At 42.4% G+C, this 20,000-nt stretch overlaps 1 protein-coding gene across 2 annotated transcripts in view; it reads right to left on the reverse strand.

The window, feature by feature from the left end:
* prkcbb (protein kinase C, beta b) overlaps window positions 1-20,000 on the reverse strand; it is a 165,227-nt gene that overhangs the window by 62,355 nt on the left and 82,872 nt on the right. For both annotated transcript variants that reach the window (XM_036589601.1, XM_036589600.1), the window contains exons 6-8: window positions 8,291-8,447; window positions 7,982-8,116; window positions 1,599-1,695 (exon numbers count right to left, since the gene is read on the reverse strand). In XM_036589601.1, the coding sequence (XP_036445494.1) occupies window positions 1,599-1,695; window positions 7,982-8,116; window positions 8,291-8,447 (389 nt within the window). The remainder of the gene's footprint in view (window positions 1-1,598; window positions 1,696-7,981; window positions 8,117-8,290; window positions 8,448-20,000) is intronic.

The raw sequence follows: 20,000 nt of genomic DNA on the forward strand, positions 1-20,000 counted from the left end.
CAATAGGAGCTGAGGGCCACAGCCAGCCGCTCCTGCCACACAGACAGAAACAGACAGACAGACGCACTGCAGACGCTCTGACTGTAAATGCAGAGTTTAAACAGAGCTTCATGCAGTCGTTACTGAATTCATTCTCTAGAAAGAAAGAGTCTCTATTCAGACTGGGTAACACAGCCTGGAGACAGGTTACCACTGACTGGAATGGGGGTGGGGGGTTCACAGAAGTGGATCTAGTCAGGGTAGAGTTTGGCTGAGGGGGTCTGGTTAGGACAGGGTTTGGCTGGGGGGGGCTCTGTTTGGGATAGGGTTAGGCTGGGGGGGGGTTTGGTTGAGGTGGGGTTTGAATGATGTGGTCTGATTGTGGTGGAGTCTGGTTGGGGTACGGTTTGCTTGGTGATCTGGCTGAGGTGGGGCTTGGCTGATAGGGTCTGGTTAAGGTGGGGTTTGGCTGAGGGGTTCTGGCTGAGGTGGGGTTTGACTGATGGGGTCTGGTTGGTGTGGGGTCTGGTTGGGGTGGGGTTTGACTGAGGGGTCTGGTTGAGGTAGGGTTTGGCTGGGGGTTCTTGTTGGGGTGGGGTTGGGCTGAAGAGTTCTGTTTGGGGTAGGGTTTGGCTAAGGGGGTCTGGTTGGGGTGTGGTTTGGCTAAGGGGGTCTGGTTGGGGTAGGATTTGGCTGGTGGATCTGGCTGAGGTGGGGTCTGGCTGAAGGGGTCTGGTTGGGGTGAGGTTTAGCTGATGGGGGTCTGGTTGGGGTGGGGTTTGACTTGGAGATCTGGTTGTGGTTGGCCTTGGCTGGGGGTTCTTGTTGGGGTAGGGTTTGGCTGAGGGGGCTCTGGTTAGGGTGGGGTTGTAGAAGGTGGTACAGTTTAGCTGAAGGTGGGATTTGGCTGGATCAGTATACTGGTTGCACCCCAGTGGTCTAACAGTATGAAACCTACCTGGTAGGTGTTTCTCCATAGACATGAACTCAAAATGACCTTTTCTCTTTTATCATCATGGCTCATTGTCCTAATGGCCCAACTTGTCTGTTGTCATCACTGCCGAATAGAACATGATGCCTTCAGCCAACCGTAATTTGTCAGTGTTTCTAGTGCGGCCAGTCACTTTACTCGAATCACTCATATCATTGACTCAAATTTTGGAACCAGTACAGGAGCCCTGAGCTAATGCTAACGCTAATGATTCTCTCCAGGTTCTATAATATCTCTATGGATTAAGCTTTGAGAAAGCTGCACTTTATCACAGTGGTTTGTGGCGTTTGGTCTGTGCAGTGGTCACACCCCCCGCCGACCCCCCAGGAGGTGATATCCACAGTAATATATATTCATAACTATCTTTACATAAACAGTTTACTAAAGTAGACGGCTCTTTATCACACACTGCCAGGGTCATTAGAACTACTTGTAATTGAACGTTTTCTAAGACCATTTGAAAATGGAAGTCCAGCACTGTGTGAACATTTTGTGAGGAATGGCACAAAATTACATCAAGATCTTTTAAAACACGAAGATCGATTTTCCTTCTCCTTTCTAGGTTTTTTACAGCAGCGATAATACTTTACACACTCAAACGTACTTAGAGAAGAAGCTGAACTCTCACCTCAAACTTCTGCCTGAGCTCCTCATTGCCCTCCTCTCCCTCCGGAGGAACAGGAACGTTAAAGTATTCCCCCTCCTCCTGACTCAGCAGCTTAAACCTGGGAGAGAGAGAGAGAAAAAGAGAGAGACGAGAGAGAGAGAGAGAGAGAGAGACAGAGAGACAGAGAGAGAGAGAGAGAGAGAGAGAGAGAGAGCTGTGGATCAGTAAGATGAACAGAATATTTTCCACCACCATCTCTGTCTAAAGTCCTGTTGGAGCTGGATTCATTTTCTCTAGGTTGGTTCTGTAATTTATGCAATTAGTCATGAGATTTTAATCCAGTATGAATCTGCAGAGTGTGTAGTTTTTACAGTCTGACAAAATCAAGTAAAAAACCAAGGTAAACGTGTCCAGAGGCTTTGTGTAATTTAATAAACTTCCAGTGTGTAAATCCTCTTCACACACATAACGGCTTTTGACTTTGTATTTGTAAACATCAACCAGAACTATGTATTTGTGAACATCAACAAAGATAGATTTAAAAAATCGATAGGGAAAATTTTCAGACACCACAAATAAATAATAATATTAGTACTTTGTTGTGATCACAGCTTTGAGACGTTTACGGTAAGAAGCCATCAGATCTTTCAGCATTTTACTTTTCCTCTCAGCAAACCACCTTCAGTTCCTCAGCAGTACAAGAATCTCTCTGATCAACTCACAAAATCTTCCATACATTCTCAGTGGAGATGGCTGTTCAGTGCAGCACCTTTCTGTTTAAGGAACCTGGTTTGAGTCACTTTGGCTGCATGTTTGGGGTCGTTGTCATGTCGAAACGTTGCGTTTCCTCTGATGGAGCATAAGGCTGCAGTACTGTTTGAAGAGAAGCAGCTCCATATCATGATGCTCCCACCTCCATACTTCACTGGTGGAGTTCTCTCTCGCTTCAAACATGATGAGCTGAATTATTACGCTTCGTCTGATTGGAGAACCCTGTTCCAGTAAAGTTCTGATTTATCTAAAGGCTTGTGGGTGAATTGTAGATGCAGATCTCTGTGGTTCTATTTCAGTAGAGGATTTCTGTGAAGGGTGTAAGGATGGAGATGTTTGCGCTGCAGCTCACTGCTTATTGTTCACTGAGTAACTCCTGTCCTGCTACTTTCAGGTCCTGCGGCTCTTCCTGAGTGACCGCTGGCTTTTCGCATGGTGCACCTGTCCAGGGACGATTAGTCGTGGCTCCATGAACTTTTCACTTGCATAGTATCGAAGCAGTTGCACTGACAGGGATGTTTAAGGTCTCTTTGATGGCTCTGTGGCCGTTTGTGCTAAAGTATTGTTTTTTTTTTGATTTTTACCCAATTATCTCCCCAATTTTGTCGTTTCCAATTCCACCCGCTAGTTAGTCTCCCCCAATCACACGATGCTATCAACGCTAGGAGGGTGAAGGCTAGCACAGGCTTCCTCCGAGACCTGTGAGGCCACCGCTTCTTTTCGAACTGCCGCTCACGCAACGTCACTGGACAGCCGAACGCGCTCGGAGGAAAGCGCCAACCGCCAGATCTGTTACGTCAGCTAACAGACGCCTGCGCTGAGTGATGGGGGGAGAGGGAGGGGCCATCCCACCCACCCAGAGAGAGCGAGGCCAACTGTGCTCTCTTGGACTCCCGGCTACGGACGGCTGTAGCATCACCAGGGATCGAACTCGCGATCTCCTGATGAGGGCCAACGCTTAGACGGTTGCGCCACTCGGGAGCTGCTAAAGTATTGTTTAATAATGTTCTCCCTGAGAACTTTAGGGAGGTCCTTCACCTTCACCATGATTGCTACTTGCGTCAAATCTGCCCAACCAATGGCAACGACTTTTACAATGACACAACGTCTCCGATGTGGACTGAATAAAGAATGAAGGGTTGCTGGCGTGACGGTCAGTGCTTAGTGATTTCCTGAGTGACCATTGGTCAGTTTCACACAGAATGTAGACGGACACACCAATCCACCAGCTCCACACGGTGAGAGGCAGATGACGTGTATCTCAGCCCCTCTTCATAGGCTCATAACTCCGGATGTGAGTGTCGTATGATCTCGTGATAAGATGGAATGGAAAGGGCGGCTCTACAGATTCAGGAAGTGTCTGAACTGGATTTCTGAGCTGGATCATCACAAAGATACAGACACAGAGATAGAGACAGACAGTTTGACGTGTGGGTGAGTTTGTGGAGCCCAGAGGGTTAAATAACAACAACAGATGTGAACACAGTCTCTCCTCACTGTAGCGTGTTGTGTTGTGCTGTGTTGAGTAGAGTGACTTATGGCTTCAGTCCAACTGCTTCAGACAAACACACACACACACACACACACACACACACACACACACACACACACACTCTCCTTCTACTGCCCTCCCAGTGTGTGTGATGGTGTGTGTGTGTGAGACAGTGTGTGTGTGATGGTGTGTGTGTGTGATGGTGTTAAGTGGTGTTTGTACAGGCTAATCTCCACTTAGGGTCAATCACAGTCAGCAAACAGCACACTGGGATTCCTTCTGCTTACTGCATTTCAATTGATCTCTCTCTCTCTCTCTCTCTCTCTCTCTCTCTCCCTCTCTATCTCTCTCCCTCTCTCTCTCTGAAATGAACCGAGAGATGTTCCGACCACGTTCCTCCATCAGTAATACAATGTGATCACATGTTACACTCGAGGAGGTAAACGTGGACGTGGAGCTGGAGCTGAAGAGGAGGTGGAGGAATCGGTGGAGAAGGAGGTGATGGTGACAACAGAGACTCAGAAGAAGGTAAAGGAGATGGAGGTGGAAGTGAGTGTGGAGCTTTTCACTCTTTTCTGAGATAATCACTGAGCTAACATGAGGGAATTTACCTGAATTAATTATCATTGTATTTCAAATCTTCTCTCGCCTGTTTGAAAGCATCTTAGTTTGCAAAGTATCTGAATCATTCCAAACCGAACAGCGAGATGAATCACCAGCTGCTGAGAGCTGGAGTTGGAGAGGTGAAGGTGGAGGCCTTGCTTTATTTCAGCGGATATTCTGTGCAGAGCTTAAAACACAACCCCAAATCTGAAGAAGTTGGGACGGTATGGAAAATATAAGAAAGCAGTGATTTCTAACAATTTACTTTGACTTGTATTTCACTGCAGACAGTATGAACACAAGATATTTCATGTTTTTTCACTCAATGTCATTTCATTTGTAAATATACATCCATGCAGCGCATTCTAAAAAATGATGGGCCCTGTAATCAGGTAAAAAATCCTTTCGGAGCAAAGATCGGCCGAGGATCACAAATTAGCCATCAAACGTGAGAAAATGATTGAAATGTTTGAGAACAATGTTCCTTAAAGAAAGATTGGAAAGGATTTGGATTTTTCAGCCTCTACAATGCAGAACATCATTAGAAGACTGAAGGAATCTGGAGGATTTTCAATGCATAAAGGGAACGAGCCTGAGCTAAATAGCTGAGCTCTCCGATCCCTCAGACGGCTCTGCATCAAGAACCTCATTCATCTATAACAGATAGAACAACACAGGCTCAGGATTACTCTAGCAAACCTTTGTCAAGCACTACAAAACATAGTTACATCCACAAATGTCAGTTAAAGCTTTACTGCGCCGAAAGGAAACCTGTTACTGTTAACCGTGTCCAGAAACGCCGCCCACTTCTTTGGGCTCAGGGGCGTCTGGGATGGACCATCACATAGTGGACATGTACTGCGGTCAGATGAATCGGTATTTCAGGTCTTGTTTGGAAGAAACAGACACCGTGGTCAGGGTCAAAGCCGGGGTCAGTCATGGTGTGGGGGTGTGTCAGCCCCCTCAGCAAAGGTCACTCACACTTCTGTGATGGCACCATTAATGCCAAAAGTACAGAGAGATTTTGGAGCAGCGTATGCTGCCTTCAAAACAACATCTTTTCCAAAGATGCCCAGCGTATTTCAACGAAGTGACGCAGAACCACATTCTGCACCCATTACAGAGGTCTGGCTGTGGAAGAAGAGGGTACAGGTGCTGGACTGGCCTGCCTGCAGTCCCACCGTCCCCAAGAAAGAATGTGTGGCGCATTTTAAAATGCAAAATGCCACAACGAAGATCCCTGTCAAGAATCTGTCAGAATTACACCTGAAACACTTCACCACTCTGTGTTTTCAGTCCTTAAACGTGTTTGAAGTGTTGTAAATAGGAACAGCATATTACAGTGGTGATCTGATTAGTATGCAGACTGTTCAGGTGGGATTCAATAACATGAGGAATCATGATAATGAGTCACTTCTGTTTAGCGTTTAGCATTTTCATTTGAGGTGATACCACCCTGGAGAAAAGTGTACGAGTGTAGTGTGTAGGAATCAGAGTTGTTGATTCATGCAAGTTAAAGGTGAGTCTCTGAGGCGCAAATCTCAATCGAGTCTCTAAGGGTGCGACTCTGAGTTTCTGGTGTGTCCATGCTGAGTCTCCAGCCTCTGAAGTGCAAGTCTATGAGATTTGAGTCTGAGTCTAAAGTGTTTGAGGCTCTAGTCTGAGTGCCTGGGGTGCCACTCTGAGTCTCTGAGTCAATTCTCTGAGGCGCGAGTCTAAGTCCAAGTCTCTGAGGTGCGAGTCTAAGTTCAGTCTTCAGTCTGAGAGGTGAGAATCTGAGTCAAATCTCTGAGGTACAAGTCTGAGTCACATCTTGAGTCTCTGAGGTGCGAGTCTGAGTCGCATCTTGAGTCTCTGAGGTGTGAGTCTGATTCGGATCTCGAATCTCTGAGGTAGAAGTCTGAGTCGAGTCTCTGAGATGTGAGTCTAAGTTAAATCTTGAGCCTCTCAGGTGTGAGGCCAAGAATCTCTGAGCTGTGAGCCCAAATCGAGTCTTGAATTTCAAGTCTCGGAGGTGCGAGTCTCTGAGGTGTGAGTCCAAGTTGAATCGCTGAAGTGCAAGTCCGAGTTGAGTCTCGAATCTCTGAGGTGTAAATCTGAGTCAAATCTCTGAGATGTGAGTCCAAGAAGAATCTCTGGGGTGCGAGTCTGAGTCGAGTCATGAGTCTCTGGTACTCAGTATCTGAATTGAGACACAGGATAACTTTCATTCTCTGTCTGTCCTGCTGTCCACTAAACGTCATTAAAGACACCCTGCATGGCTGTCTCAGAACAGAGAGACAGAGAGACAGAGAGAGAGAGAGAGAGAGAGAGAGAGAGAGAGGCAGTAGCACTAAATAGAGTTAACACAATACGATGAGCAGAAAAATAGGCTTCTCTCAAATAAAGGAACAATAGAAAAAGGTCACAGCGAAGCCCAGGAAACTAATTACCGAGCGGAGGCTCTGCGCAAGTGTGAAATTGGAGCTTTTCACAGTGTCTCAAAAACATTTAGTGAAACTACTGAAGTTTCTTTTCTTTTCCTTCATTAAACCAGCCTTTCTCCAACTCTGAGTGACAGACAGAAGAACAGAGGGGTCCGGGGGGATTCATACATACTGATACTGGACACAGCAGAGTGACCCTGACTGAGATCTGTAAACTGCAGAGACTTTAACCTTTAGAACCTGCAGTTTTTCACTGGGGAAAAACAAGAGTGTGGCATCATTTTATCATGATTATCATGATTGCGTTCTCCACATCCGCCCACTCGCGTCCTTTCACAGCTACCAGACGTTGCACAGCTTCAGATTCTTTAAAGTTGACAGTAATATGATGAAAGTCAAGGCAATGTTAACTGATCACTGATGACGTGATGAATAAAACCACAGGAGACGCGATGCTTTGGAACAAGAGACTTTAAAAATCTGTGCTGATGCCAAAGCTCTGGATTGAGCTGCTGACCCTCAAACACAGACCCTGAAATCACAAGCCTTAGGCTGAATGAATAACTGACTCTAAATGTAGGTATTGTGATATAAACTGAGTCTGTTCTACAGTTTCTCATTAGGCTGAATGAATAACCGACTCTAAATGTAGGTATTGTGATATAAACTGAGTCTGTTCTACAGTTTCTCATTAGGCTGAATGAATAACTGACTCTAAATGTAGGTATTGTGATATAAACTGAGTCTGTTCTACAGTTTCTCATTAGGCTGAATGAATAACCGACTCTAAATGTAGGTATTGTGATATAAACTGAGTCTGTTCTACAGTTTCTCATTAGGCTGAATGAATGACCGACTCTAAATGTAGGTATTGTGATATAAACTGAGTCTGTTCTACAGTTTCTCATTAGGCTGAATGAATAACTGACTCTAAATGTAGGTATTGTGATATAAACTGAGTCTGTTCTATAGTTTCTTATTAGGCTGAATGAATAACTGACTCTAAATGTAGGTACTGTGATATAAACTGAGTCTGTTCTACAGTTTTACCCGCACACTTTGTGGGCGGAGCCTAGAGAAGTCAGTTGTCTTTTATGTAGAAACAGTCTCACCATCCGTCCACTCCTTGTTTCTGTAACTCTGAGATGCCGAACGAAAGAGAGCCCATGAAGTCGTTCCTGCTGGTCAGGTCCCAATCCCAAACCTCCACAGACAACCTGCGGTCCTTATCAGAGTCCTTCAGATTACTGAGAGAGAGAGAGAGAGAGAGAGAGAGAGACAGAGAGAGAGAGAGAGAGAGAGACAGAGAGAGAGATTAGAAAGAGAATTTAATCTGTGCATGATCTATTATAGAAGCAGCTCAGAGACCCTTTATGTGGGTATGTAATGTATGGAAGGCAAAGTTCAGTAAAGTTTCTTACAATGTGAAAGTTTCATTCCATGTGGGGTTCAGGCAGCACTTGATGGTTTTAGTTTTCTGTTTGCTCTCGCTTTTGGGGTCCGGGATCAGCTTGAGTTTGACGTACGGATCAGACAGGCCGTTGGGGTCCATGGGCACCAGGTTCTTCGCCTCCTTAACTGAACGAAACAAATAGCAATACATAAACAACACACTCAAAAGCAGTGTCCAGTGCAGAATCCCCAGTTAACAGTAGGTCCTTGAATACCTTGAGGAGGCGAGACTGTGTACTACAGCGTTCTCTAAAACCAGACTGGACTTTCTGGTGTTGGTATCCAGGGGGCTGCTCTAAAGTTGTTTGCCTCTTACTTTAAAAATTTCTATTTTCTTTTAAGGTTGGCAACATTTTTCTTCTGGCAGCTATCAGTTGTGGTGTACCTCAGGGATCCATTTTGGGCCCAGTTCTGTTTTCACTCTATTTATGCTTTTTGTTGGGGTTGTCTTTCAAATATTACATATAAACTATACACTATAAAAATTTGATCATAACATTTAGCAGTTAAGTAACCAACACTATTATTAGTATCATCTATAATATTGATAATTAGAATAAAATTAATTAATAACAATAACACTAATAATTTATGAGAATGGCAGTCCAGTATAAAGTGGATACTTATTTTACATGCACACTGGTATAAACAAAATTCAATTTTACAAGACAACACTGTGCTTTTATTGACTCCACCCACAAAATAAAATAAAAAAAAGTTAATGCAGAAGCATCTCATACACTGCGTTTAATTTTATTTTAGGAAACCAGTCACAATACAGAGTCATTCAAATGTCTTAGAAACACTAAGATGTTTTGTTTATTTTTCTGTCCAGTGGTTGTAATTTTACCACTATAAAGTTTGGTCAGTAGGGGGAGCAGCGCACTCACCACTCCACCTCAAACTCCGCCTACAAACACAGCCATTGACTCCCTGAATACTGTTATTTTGTTGGCTCCGTACCAAAACATCTGCATCTGCATCTGGGTATGGTTCATGTAAATGATATATAAATGAGGTGAAGATAGGCTGGCGCTTGATTTCACACACTGGAGCTGATTGAGCTCAAATCTCTGCTCATTTCCACGTCATACGAAAGTTTCATAAGACAGAACAGTTCATACGTTCATACGATCAGATCTGCACATATTTCATTATTTTTGACTGTTTCAGGGATATTAAATGTTGGATGTCTAAAAACTTCCTCCAGTTCGAACAGTAAATTGTTATATTGGTTTAATAATTGACCCTACTATTAGTGCAACTGACAAAATTGGTGCATTATCAGATGATGTATCCAGTTATGTTTGATTCTGCTCTGAATTTAACAAGCAAAAAACTAAAAGATCCCGCCCACAAACGTCCATCCGTTCTAGATGTTTAAACTTTCCTCCCACCTTCAATAAAGGGGTTTTTCTAGTCTTTAAACTAAAAAACTGAGCTCTGGATTTGACTGTAGGAGGACAGCAGGCATGTTTACGATGTTTACATTTTTGTGTTCGTTTAATCCCAGTTTTAATCAGCTATAACAACGTGTGATATTATTCATCTCACATGCTGGTGTAAATATTGCGCATGTAGGCAGTTCCTGCCCCCTCCAGCAGGGCGGGGCTGCGCTGAGCCCAGACTGCAGAATGTGTTTGGTATTTCTGCGCTAATTGGGGTTGACCTCAGCACTTGACCGGCAAACCAATTAATCCACAGGGGAACACAGCGGCCCTGGGATTCAAACAGCCAGTGAAATTAGCATAACGAGCGAAGCAAGGCTGGTCTGGTCATTAAGACGGTGTGTGCGTAGAGACCGTCCTCTGCTTATTCCACCGCAATTAGCAGGCCTGAGTGTGTATTACTGCACCAAGCTTAATTTGGCAGTTAATGACGGTCACACACAGCATGCTCAATAAAAACACACACACACACACACACACACACACACACACACACACACACACACACTCCGCTCTGAGAGAAGTGCAGGACGAGTGTATGACCGTACTGTGTGCAGCTGCATTAGCTGCAGTGCGACTGCGCTGCTGACAGACGCTGAAACATTCTCAGCGCGCTGGTTTTAGACTTTACAGATCCGTTTCATAGTAGATACTGAATAATAAGCCATCAGATTAACCGCTGAATGATAATCCTGCAGGTTGAGGGGTTAAACCGCCCTGTAATTCTGAAAACCACAGCGCTGAAGATCTGCTCAGAGGGCTGAGCCTAACTGTGTTGATGAACTGCCCCACACTGCCCCCTGGTGGAGATGCTGAGTACAACACGGCAGCAGCAGATCTTCTCTGAGCTGACTTGCAGGTTAGTGTGTGACACTCAATAACGTCTCGGACAAAAGTATTGGGACACTCCTTTTAATCAGTGAATGCAGGTGTTTCATTCAGTCTCTTTGCCACAGGTGTATAAAATCAAACACCCAGCCATGCAGCCTGCCTTCACACACATTAGTGAAAGAACGGGTCTAAAGAGCTCAGTGAGTTCCAGTGTGGTGCTGTAATAAGGCGTCACCGTTACGAGAAGTCAGTTTGTGAAATTTCTTCCTTGCTAGATTTTCACTGAGTGAATCACTGAGAAGTGGAAGTGTTTAGGAACAGCAGTTCAGCCACGAAGTGTCAGACCATGTAAAGCTACAGAGCGGGTCTCCGAGTTCTGAGGAGCACAGAGCATAAAAGACACCAACGCTCTGCTGATCAATAACTGCAGAGTTCAAACCTCCTCTGGATCAACATCAGCACAGAAACTGAGCCGGGAGCTTCATGGCTGAGCAGGCCTTACATCATCAAGCACAACGCCGAGCGTCGGATGGAGTGGAGTAAAGCGCCACCACTGGACTCTGGAGCAGTGAAACGTGTTCTGTGGAGTGACCAATCAGCTTCTCTATCTGTCAGTCTGATGGACGAGTCTGGGTTTGGCGAATGCCAGGAGAACGTTACCTGCCTGACTGCACTGTGCAGCTGTAGAGTTTGGTGGAGGAGGGATGATGATATGGGGCTGTTTTTCAGGGGTTGGTCTAGAACCCTTAGTTCCAGTGAAGGGAAATCTTAATGACTCAGCACCAAGACATTTTTTTGACGATTGTACACTTCCAACTTTGTGGAACAGTTTGGGGAAGAACCTTTCCTGTTCCAGCATGACTGAGCCCCAGTGCACAAAGCAGCTCCATAAAGGGTGAATGAGTTTGGTGTGTATACCTTATATTAATAACTATATTAATAACTCGACTGGCCCTCACAGAGCCCTGACCTCAACCCCATCTAACACCTTTGGGATGAACTAGAACGGAGTTTGTGAGCCAGACCCTCTCGTCCAACATCAGTGTCTGACCTCACAGATGCTCTTCTGGATGAATGGGCAGAAATTCCTACAGACTCTCTCCAACATCTTGTTGAAGCTTCCCAGAAGAGTGGAAGCTGTTAGAGCTGCAAAGGAGGACCAACTCCATATTAATGCCTATGATTTAGAATGGGAGTCATAAAGGCTCCTGTAGGTGTGATGTCTAGGTGTCCTAATACTTTTGGCCATGTAGTGTATCTCAAAGAACTGCGATCTTTAACCAAAGGCAGATTTTAAAAAATGAATTCTAAGCCATAATTTAAACGGGATAAAAAGCTGGAAAAACTCAACTTCTCTGCTTGATCAAGACAGAAAGGGCCGCTGTGTCTCATTTGCGAGACACAGATTGAGCATTGAGAAATGCTGTTTGCTGTCCGGTGTGGTCCAGAGGAGGATGGGTTCCCCTTTTGAGTCTTGGTTCCTCTCAGCGTTTCTTCCTCCTGCTCTTAGAGAGTTTATCCTTGCCACTGTCGCCATTGGCGACGCTCATGGGGGCTCAGACCCGGATTTTTCTGTAAAGCTGCTTTGTGACAACACCTGCTGTAAAAAGCTCTATAAATAAACTCTGACTTGACTCTTTCGGCCGAATTCTGAGGATGCACTGGTGTGTCCTTCTCAGCCCTGAGTTCCCATGAGCCTCTGCATCGCAGGCCACCATGATAAAGGAGCCGAGCCAGTTTGTGAAAATCAGTATCAGGCTGTAAAGGACGTTATGAATGAGCATCCTGTCATTACACAGACTTATTAGTCAGTAATAAATATACAGGAGACCTTATTAACACGTTTTATACCACATTCCAAAGCTTGTGTTTCTATTTAGTAGGGCTTTATTACTGCCTGCTGAAAGTAAATTGTTCATAAGCAGACTTTGAATTAATGTGTCACTGTAGAAGTTTAGATAGCACTGTGGCAGCTACAGTAGATGGCAAATCATTTAAGAAGTGCGTAGGCTAACATAGACTAGAATACGATTCTGTGGACTGTGGGTCTTTTAAAGACACTGCAGAAACATTTTTTTATTCATGAAATTCACAGGTTAGTCATTCTACCAAAGTTAAGGAGCTGATGAAAAATCTGCCCCAATTCTGACACCAGTGTACTCCAAATAACTCAGATTCAGCTGAGGAAACACGGAACAATCTGTCAGTCGAATGACCAACACAGTCAATAATAAATTCTCATAGGACCCAATAACAAAAGCATAAGCAGATTAACAAAATAAGTTTCCTCTTTAAAGCAGTCCCCTTAATCTAGCGCCCCCTGTGTCTCAGCAGCCAAGAAATCAAGTTCATCAATAAAGTACAAAAAATAAATAACCACAATTTGCTATTTATCATTTAATAACTTTTTGCTGTTGAAATATTCAGTAAAACACCCTGAAATGCCTCCTGCTTTCGAGATAACTGTATTTCATTCTGTACTGTTTGAATAAATAACTGCAATCATTAATATGACGAGTGATTCCACACTTTAAACAGTGTTTACATTCAATCATCAGTCTTTCAGAGTGTAAATCACGTATAGATCACCATTTCAGGATTCTGTTATTAATCAGCCTCTGCTGGAACAAACTCACTCTGAGCGGTCAGTTAGGACCAAGCCGCCATCACTAAATCATGCAGACAATATTGCCATCTGCTGGACACACAGAGCATCACAAGTACAGCCAGCAGCACTGCACAGATAAACTCAGTCTGCTGGGTCTGTTGTATCACAGAACCATCCAAACTGAAATCTTATTTTCACAGGTTTATGCTGGTTTATGCTGATTTAAGCTGGTTTGGGCTGGTTTGTGTTGGTTTATGCTGGTTTATACTGGTTTGTGCTGGTCTATACTAGTTTATGCTGGTTTAGCAGGTCAGCCAGTATTGTCACGTTGATTGACCAGTCGTACCAGCATCCAACAGCACAGCACATGCTGGTTTTGCTGGTGAGCAGCTGTGCTGATCTATGCTGGTTTCTAGCAGGTCTGTTTCGTCACCATGACAACTTCAGATAGGACTCAATCTAGAACAGCAGCTTTTACAGAATAACAGACACTAACAGGACAAATCAACGTTACGTCACAGCAAAGAACTCACTGACTGTGCTGCTCTTAAATGGACCCAGAGAGCATTAGAAGAGCCAACACTGGACACTTTAAATCAGCCTGAAAACGATCCTGTTAGAGCAGCTTTCAGCTCAGTTTGAACACTGTTAGCTCTGCTGCTCTTCTCTCCTCTAACGCCGCTCTATTATACTCAGTTCAGCTTTAATCTGATTTTAATTTAATGATTATTTCTTCCCTTTTAAATCTGTTGTTTGAATGTTTTTAATTTCTATATTTATTGTTGTATTTCATCATGTGTAAATCACTCTGAGTGACCTCTGACCTCAGTGTATGAGAGGTGCTGTATTAATAAACTTGCCGAATTGTTGGTGTTTAAGCTTCCATTACTAGTTTGCTGTGTTTTCCTCGTAGCTGCAGCGCTAAAACTGAAAAAGCGCTGAACATGTCTGATTGGCTGCTTACAGGAGCATTTCTGATTTTTAACCGGACTCTTTTTTTTATTTTTAACCATCTCTTTAAATCCTCTCGCACACGGCGCTCCCCTCTCACAGCTGCGCTTAGAAAGCTTTCATGAATCCGGACCCAGATTCCTCTCTAGTACTTGTTAGGTTAATGCCACCCATGTATATATATATATATATGTGTGTGTGTGTGTGTGTGTGTGTGTGTGTGTGTGTGTGTCTGTCTGTGTGTATACACCCTATCCAGCAGTTCGGCCCCGCCCATTTATCTTTACTGTAGTTGAAGTGTGCGCCGTGTGGCTGTTTCATCTACGAAAATACAAATATCGGATCAGAGCTGATTGTATTGGCTGATACTCAGTGGATATAAGGACTGTGATTGGATCGGGCCAAAAAAATTGATTGGGACATTGATAATAATAATAATAATAATAATAATGATAATAATAATGCTACTGATGTTCTCTTTTGTTGAGAATTCTTAGGATATTAATTAAGGCAATTTTTAAAAATGTGCATCAGCAATATGACAAATAAATCATGACTGAGGAAGATGCACCCTCTGCTGCACCGTGGTGTGTCTCTCAGAGTTCACCACTAGGGGGCAGCAGACACTCACAAATAGACTAGCGTCTGAGCCGCTTCATAAAGCAGGAGTATTGTTACAACAATGCTGGACCGTTTGAGCCCAAAGTGAATCCCGTCCAGTTTAAACGGTCCTGATATCCACTGTACTGTGAGATTAAAGCGATAGTTCACTGAAATCATCACATTCCCAGTTTTCCTGCAGCTGAACTTCATCAGACGAGACCTGTTTGGAGTCTGTAGTGCTTTAGCTTTAGCACTGAAGCTACGAGGCTACAGATCACTAACATCTGAGTAACGATACAGTAACACTGTAACAAACTGTACTAACCTACTAACGACATCCTTCAGTTATTAATAAACAAGTTAACACAGAACAAAAACACAGAAAGAAAGATGTTGTATAAACATTAATGTGTTGTATATGGTTCTCTATAGAACAACATACATGAGATCTACAGTGAACCATTTCCTGTTTGAATGGTTCTCTGTGTGCTGAAAAGGTTCTTCAGATTGATGGAGAATGTGTTGTATATGGTTCTATATAGAACCTTTTTAATGGTTTTATATAGAACCATATACAACACATTCTCCATCAATCTGAAGAACCTTTTCAGCACACAGAGAACCATTAAAGCATGAAAATGGTTCCTAAAAATGTGCACGCTGTGTTCTAAAATAATCATCGGCTTCACTAAAGAATCTTCAAAAAATGGTTCTTTAATAAAGGCAATGGTTCTTTTTAGAACCATGATTTCTGTATAGAACCATTCCATTGGTTCTTCAGATTGATGCAGAATTTTTGTATATGGTTCCATCTAGAACCTTTCTGAAAATAGTTCTACATAGCACCAAAAAGGGTTCTGTTATTGTTACAAGCTTGACATCAAAACAACCTTTTTGGTACTCTATAGAACCATCTACAACACATTCTCCAACAATCTGAAGAACCATTTCACCATGTCAACAACTCTTTAAGCATGCACATGGTTCTGTGACTGTTTGTGGCGCTATACAGAACCACTGTCTATGCTGAAGAACCCTTGAGGAACCTTTTCAGAGTGTGCTGCACTGTGTTTGTGATAGTACCTCTAATATTGTAAAAGTCTATAATGATTTAAATGAATTCGGGTGATAAACTGATTAAGACGTTTTATAATATAAAATGTAAAGAGATTAAAGAGGAGGGGCTAAAGTGACCGAATAAAGGGGAGGGGCTAAAGTGACTGAATAAAGGGGAGGGGCTAAAGTGATTGATTAATTGTTTAGTATTACTCACATTTTGTATCAACTGGAAAATTTGCATTTTACAAGTCATTAAAGTTTGTTACCATTATGGTTCTGTTTAATCACTGACCTGTTAGCGCCACGGCTACTTACTACTTAATAACAACTACAAAATTAGCAATATTACCAAGAGCATTACCGCTTATTACCAATCTGTAACGTGCTACCGTTAGCATCACACAGTCGTCTCAGACCATGTGGAGCTGCTCAGTATCTCTAACAGTCTTGATCACTGTTATCTATAAACATGGACTGAAGCACATTAGCATAGCTGAACAGAGTAGCAGCCACCTGGAACACTGGGTTTTGTCTGTATTTTGTACTGTGCTAATTAGTGGGCTATAAACTTTCACTACCTGTTAGCTACATTAGCCTCGTAGCTCCAGGGCTAAAGCTAAAGAAACCAAACACAGTCAGAGATGTTTACACTCGAGCTCAGAATAATGAACTGAGTGATTTTAGTTGCCACAGCAGAATTTCCACTCTGCAATGTCTTCTGGGTTTCTCAGACGCTAGGGGGCGCTCCCGAGTGAGTCCAAAATGAATGGGTTAATATGGAGCATTTGAGCAAAATCATAGTTTATAAATGCTGAAACATTTTTAATGTAAAGGAATTCATTCATTTCCTGAACACAGAGCAGCATAAAACATTTTAACACTGCTTTTATATTTTTAAGAGCTTTTAAACTCGAGTTATAGGAGTTTAAACGGCGCCTCATGTACATTCATGACGTCAGTGAGCGCAAACAGCCAACGAGCTGCTCCGCTCGCCAATCAGTCATCATGCTCTAGCAGTAAAGCCCGCCCCCTGCTGCCCTAAATCCGTTTGCTGTAGAAAAAAGGAAACATTCAGGAGAGATTTCTTTGTTTTTTTAGTGAAATTAATAATTCTACTTTCTAAAATTAAAGGAAAGTTCTGGTTCAGTGATTAGAAACTATTTTAACTTTTCGTTTTTAGCTGTTGAGCTCCATTCACTCCCGTTCATTGGGGACTCACTCGCAGGTGCCCTCTGCTGTTTAGCAGTCCTGTTTTTGATATAACGGGGGAAATAGGAAGTGGCTCTGGTAAACTCACACTGACCGTCAGACACTGTAAAATAATATATAAATAATAAAAGTGACCACGAAAACTCCCCACTGACCAGTCTCTGCAGACTGTGGGAAGTTAGCTTAGCAGTGCTAGCTCATAGCATAGGCGAGTTTATTTATACAGCACCCTTCATACACTGTGGTCTCTCAGAGTGGTTTACAGAGATAATCCACGTTAACATTTAAAAAGAGGTAGAACAGAAATTAAAAACATGATTTAAAGAAACATTAAATTAGATTTAAAAGAGAAAAAATTGAACATTAATTCAAATTCAAATAAAAAGTTAAATAGCCTAATATTTAACTAGTTAGGCAAGCAGTAAAGCTGACAGCAGTAAAGAAGACAGTTCAGCTCTGTGATCAGAACATCATGTTTTTCATTCGCCCAGATCTACTGATAAAAAACAGTGTCTTATCACTGTAAATCATCTCAAATCGAGTCGACACATCTAATGTTTCTCATTTTGAGATTGGTGGCCTGTTATCAGATTATTCAACCTAATCAACTTATATATTATTAAAACAAGTCAAAAATCAGACAGAAATAAGCTGAAATCTTACAAAAAGTCTGTAACCTTCTCTTAATGAGAATAAATCAGCGAGAGTTAAGAGGACTTCACTTCATAAGAGATCAGTTTTGCAGTGTAGAGCTGTAACAGGACTTCATCTAGAAATCATCTTAAATGTAGTTAATATATCTGATATTTCTCTTTATGAAGCTGCTGTGAGAATATTATAAGATTGTTCCACCTGTTTCTACATCAGTGCTTGTTTTGAGTAATTTTATCTGGTGAAAGTGTCTTTATTACACTGACAAGTGTTTTCCTTGTTTTGAGAAATAACATCATTTTGCTTGTTTTAAGAATTATTTCTAAATTTAAGCAAAATTCTCTTCATTATTTCTCTGAACAGCAAATGATCTGCCAATGAAATAAGACACTTTCACCAAACAAAATAACTTAAAACAGCTAAAAATGTCTATAAAAAAGTAAAAAATAATCGTATCATTTTTTACAACACTCCCATAATGAGATTTATTAGATATATCGACTACATCTAATAGGTTTTTTAAATATGTTTTTGCAGTGTAACTTTACTCAGTGTGGTGTTCAGTCAGTTGTCATAGTAACAGCTGTTAAACATCTGGATGGAGGTGAGCGTAAATTAACGCTCCGCTGCCTCAGTGCAGATAAAGAGTGTATTACTGTTTGGTAACTTCTTCCTAAACACAGCTCAGTTCCTCTTTTACACCCAAATTTAACCTCATTCAGACTTGCGCTGGGGGAGGGGGGTGGGGAGGGAGAGGAACACCGAGGGGGAGAAGTCCACCCTCCTGTAGACACGTCTTCACTATCATTCTGAAGTGTCTCATTTCATTTCCATCAAATTTAGATTAATATGATAAACACAGGATCAGCTCAGACGTGTTCTGATTAATCTGCAGCTCACACTTATTCCTAATCAATGAATCTACAGACTATTATCTGATTAATCAGCTCAGTTCCTCTTATATACATTTATCCGTATATGTCTTATACTATTCCTCATGTTGAGATTGCTGTAAGATGATTATAAAATTACTGAACATATTCTAGACACTGTTTACTTGTTTTAAGTGATCTTAACAAATCAAATCAAATCAAAATAATTTTTACTGTCACATCACATTTACACTGGTGGAAGGTGAGTGTGAGTCCCCTTACAGCACTTAAACATACGAAAAATACCAAAATATTTGGGACGCTGTGTAAAATGTAAATAAATGTAAATAAAACAGAAAGCAATGATCTCATAGAGCCACAACAGAACATAGAACACATGTCAGATGTTGAAAGTGAGGCATTTTACCATTTCATGAAAAATATTAACTCATTTAGAACTTAATGGCAGCAACACATCTCAGAAAAGTTGGACAGGGGCAACAAAAGGCTGGAGAAGTAAGAGGTACTAATAAAAACAGCTGGAGGAGCAGTTTGCAACCAACTCACATGACTGAGTATAAAAAGAGCATTTCAGAGAGGCGGAGTCTCTCAGAAGCAGGGATGGGCAGAGGTTCACCAACCTGCCAAAAACTGTCTATAAATTGTGGAACAATTTCAGAAAAATGTTCCTCAACGTAAAATTGTGAAGACTTTGGAAATCCCACCATCTACAGTACATAATATCATCAAAAGATTCAGGGAATCTGGAGAAATCCCTAAGTCAGTACTGGATGCTCGTGATCTTCGGGCCCTCAGGCGGCACTGCATTAAAAACAGGCCTGATTCTGTACTGGACATCACTGCATGGGCTCAGAAACACTTCCAGAAATCACTGTCTGTGAAAACAGTTCGCCGTGTAATCCACAACTGCAAGTTAAAGCTGTGTCATGCAAAGAAGAAGCCATATGTCAACACGATCCAGAAACACTGCCGTCTTCTCTGGGCCAAAACTCAGTTAAAATGGACTGAGGCAAAATGGAAAACTGTTCTGTGGTCAGATGAATCAAAATTTGACATTCTTTTTGGAAACCACGGATGTGGTGTCCTGCGGACTCAAGAGGAGAGGGACCATCCAGCTTGTTATCAGCGCGCAGTTCAAATGCCTGCATCTCTGATGGTCTGGGGTTGCAGTAGTGCCTATGGCGTGGGCAGCTTACATATCTGGAAAGGCTCTATCAATGCTGAGGAGTATATAGGGATTTTAGAACAACACATGCTCCAGCGATTGGTCTCCTCACTTCCCAGACATTTACAGACTGTTATTAAAGAAGAGGAGATGCTACACGATGGTGGACGCGGCTCTGTTCCAACTTTTCTGAGATGTGTTGCTGCCATTAAGTTCTAAATGAGTTAATGTTCTTCATGAGATGGTAAAATGTCTCACTTT

Source organism: Colossoma macropomum, unplaced genomic scaffold, assembly GCF_904425465.1.
Source record: "Colossoma macropomum unplaced genomic scaffold, Colossoma_macropomum, whole genome shotgun sequence".
Lineage (NCBI taxonomy): Eukaryota > Metazoa > Chordata > Actinopteri > Characiformes > Serrasalmidae > Colossoma > Colossoma macropomum.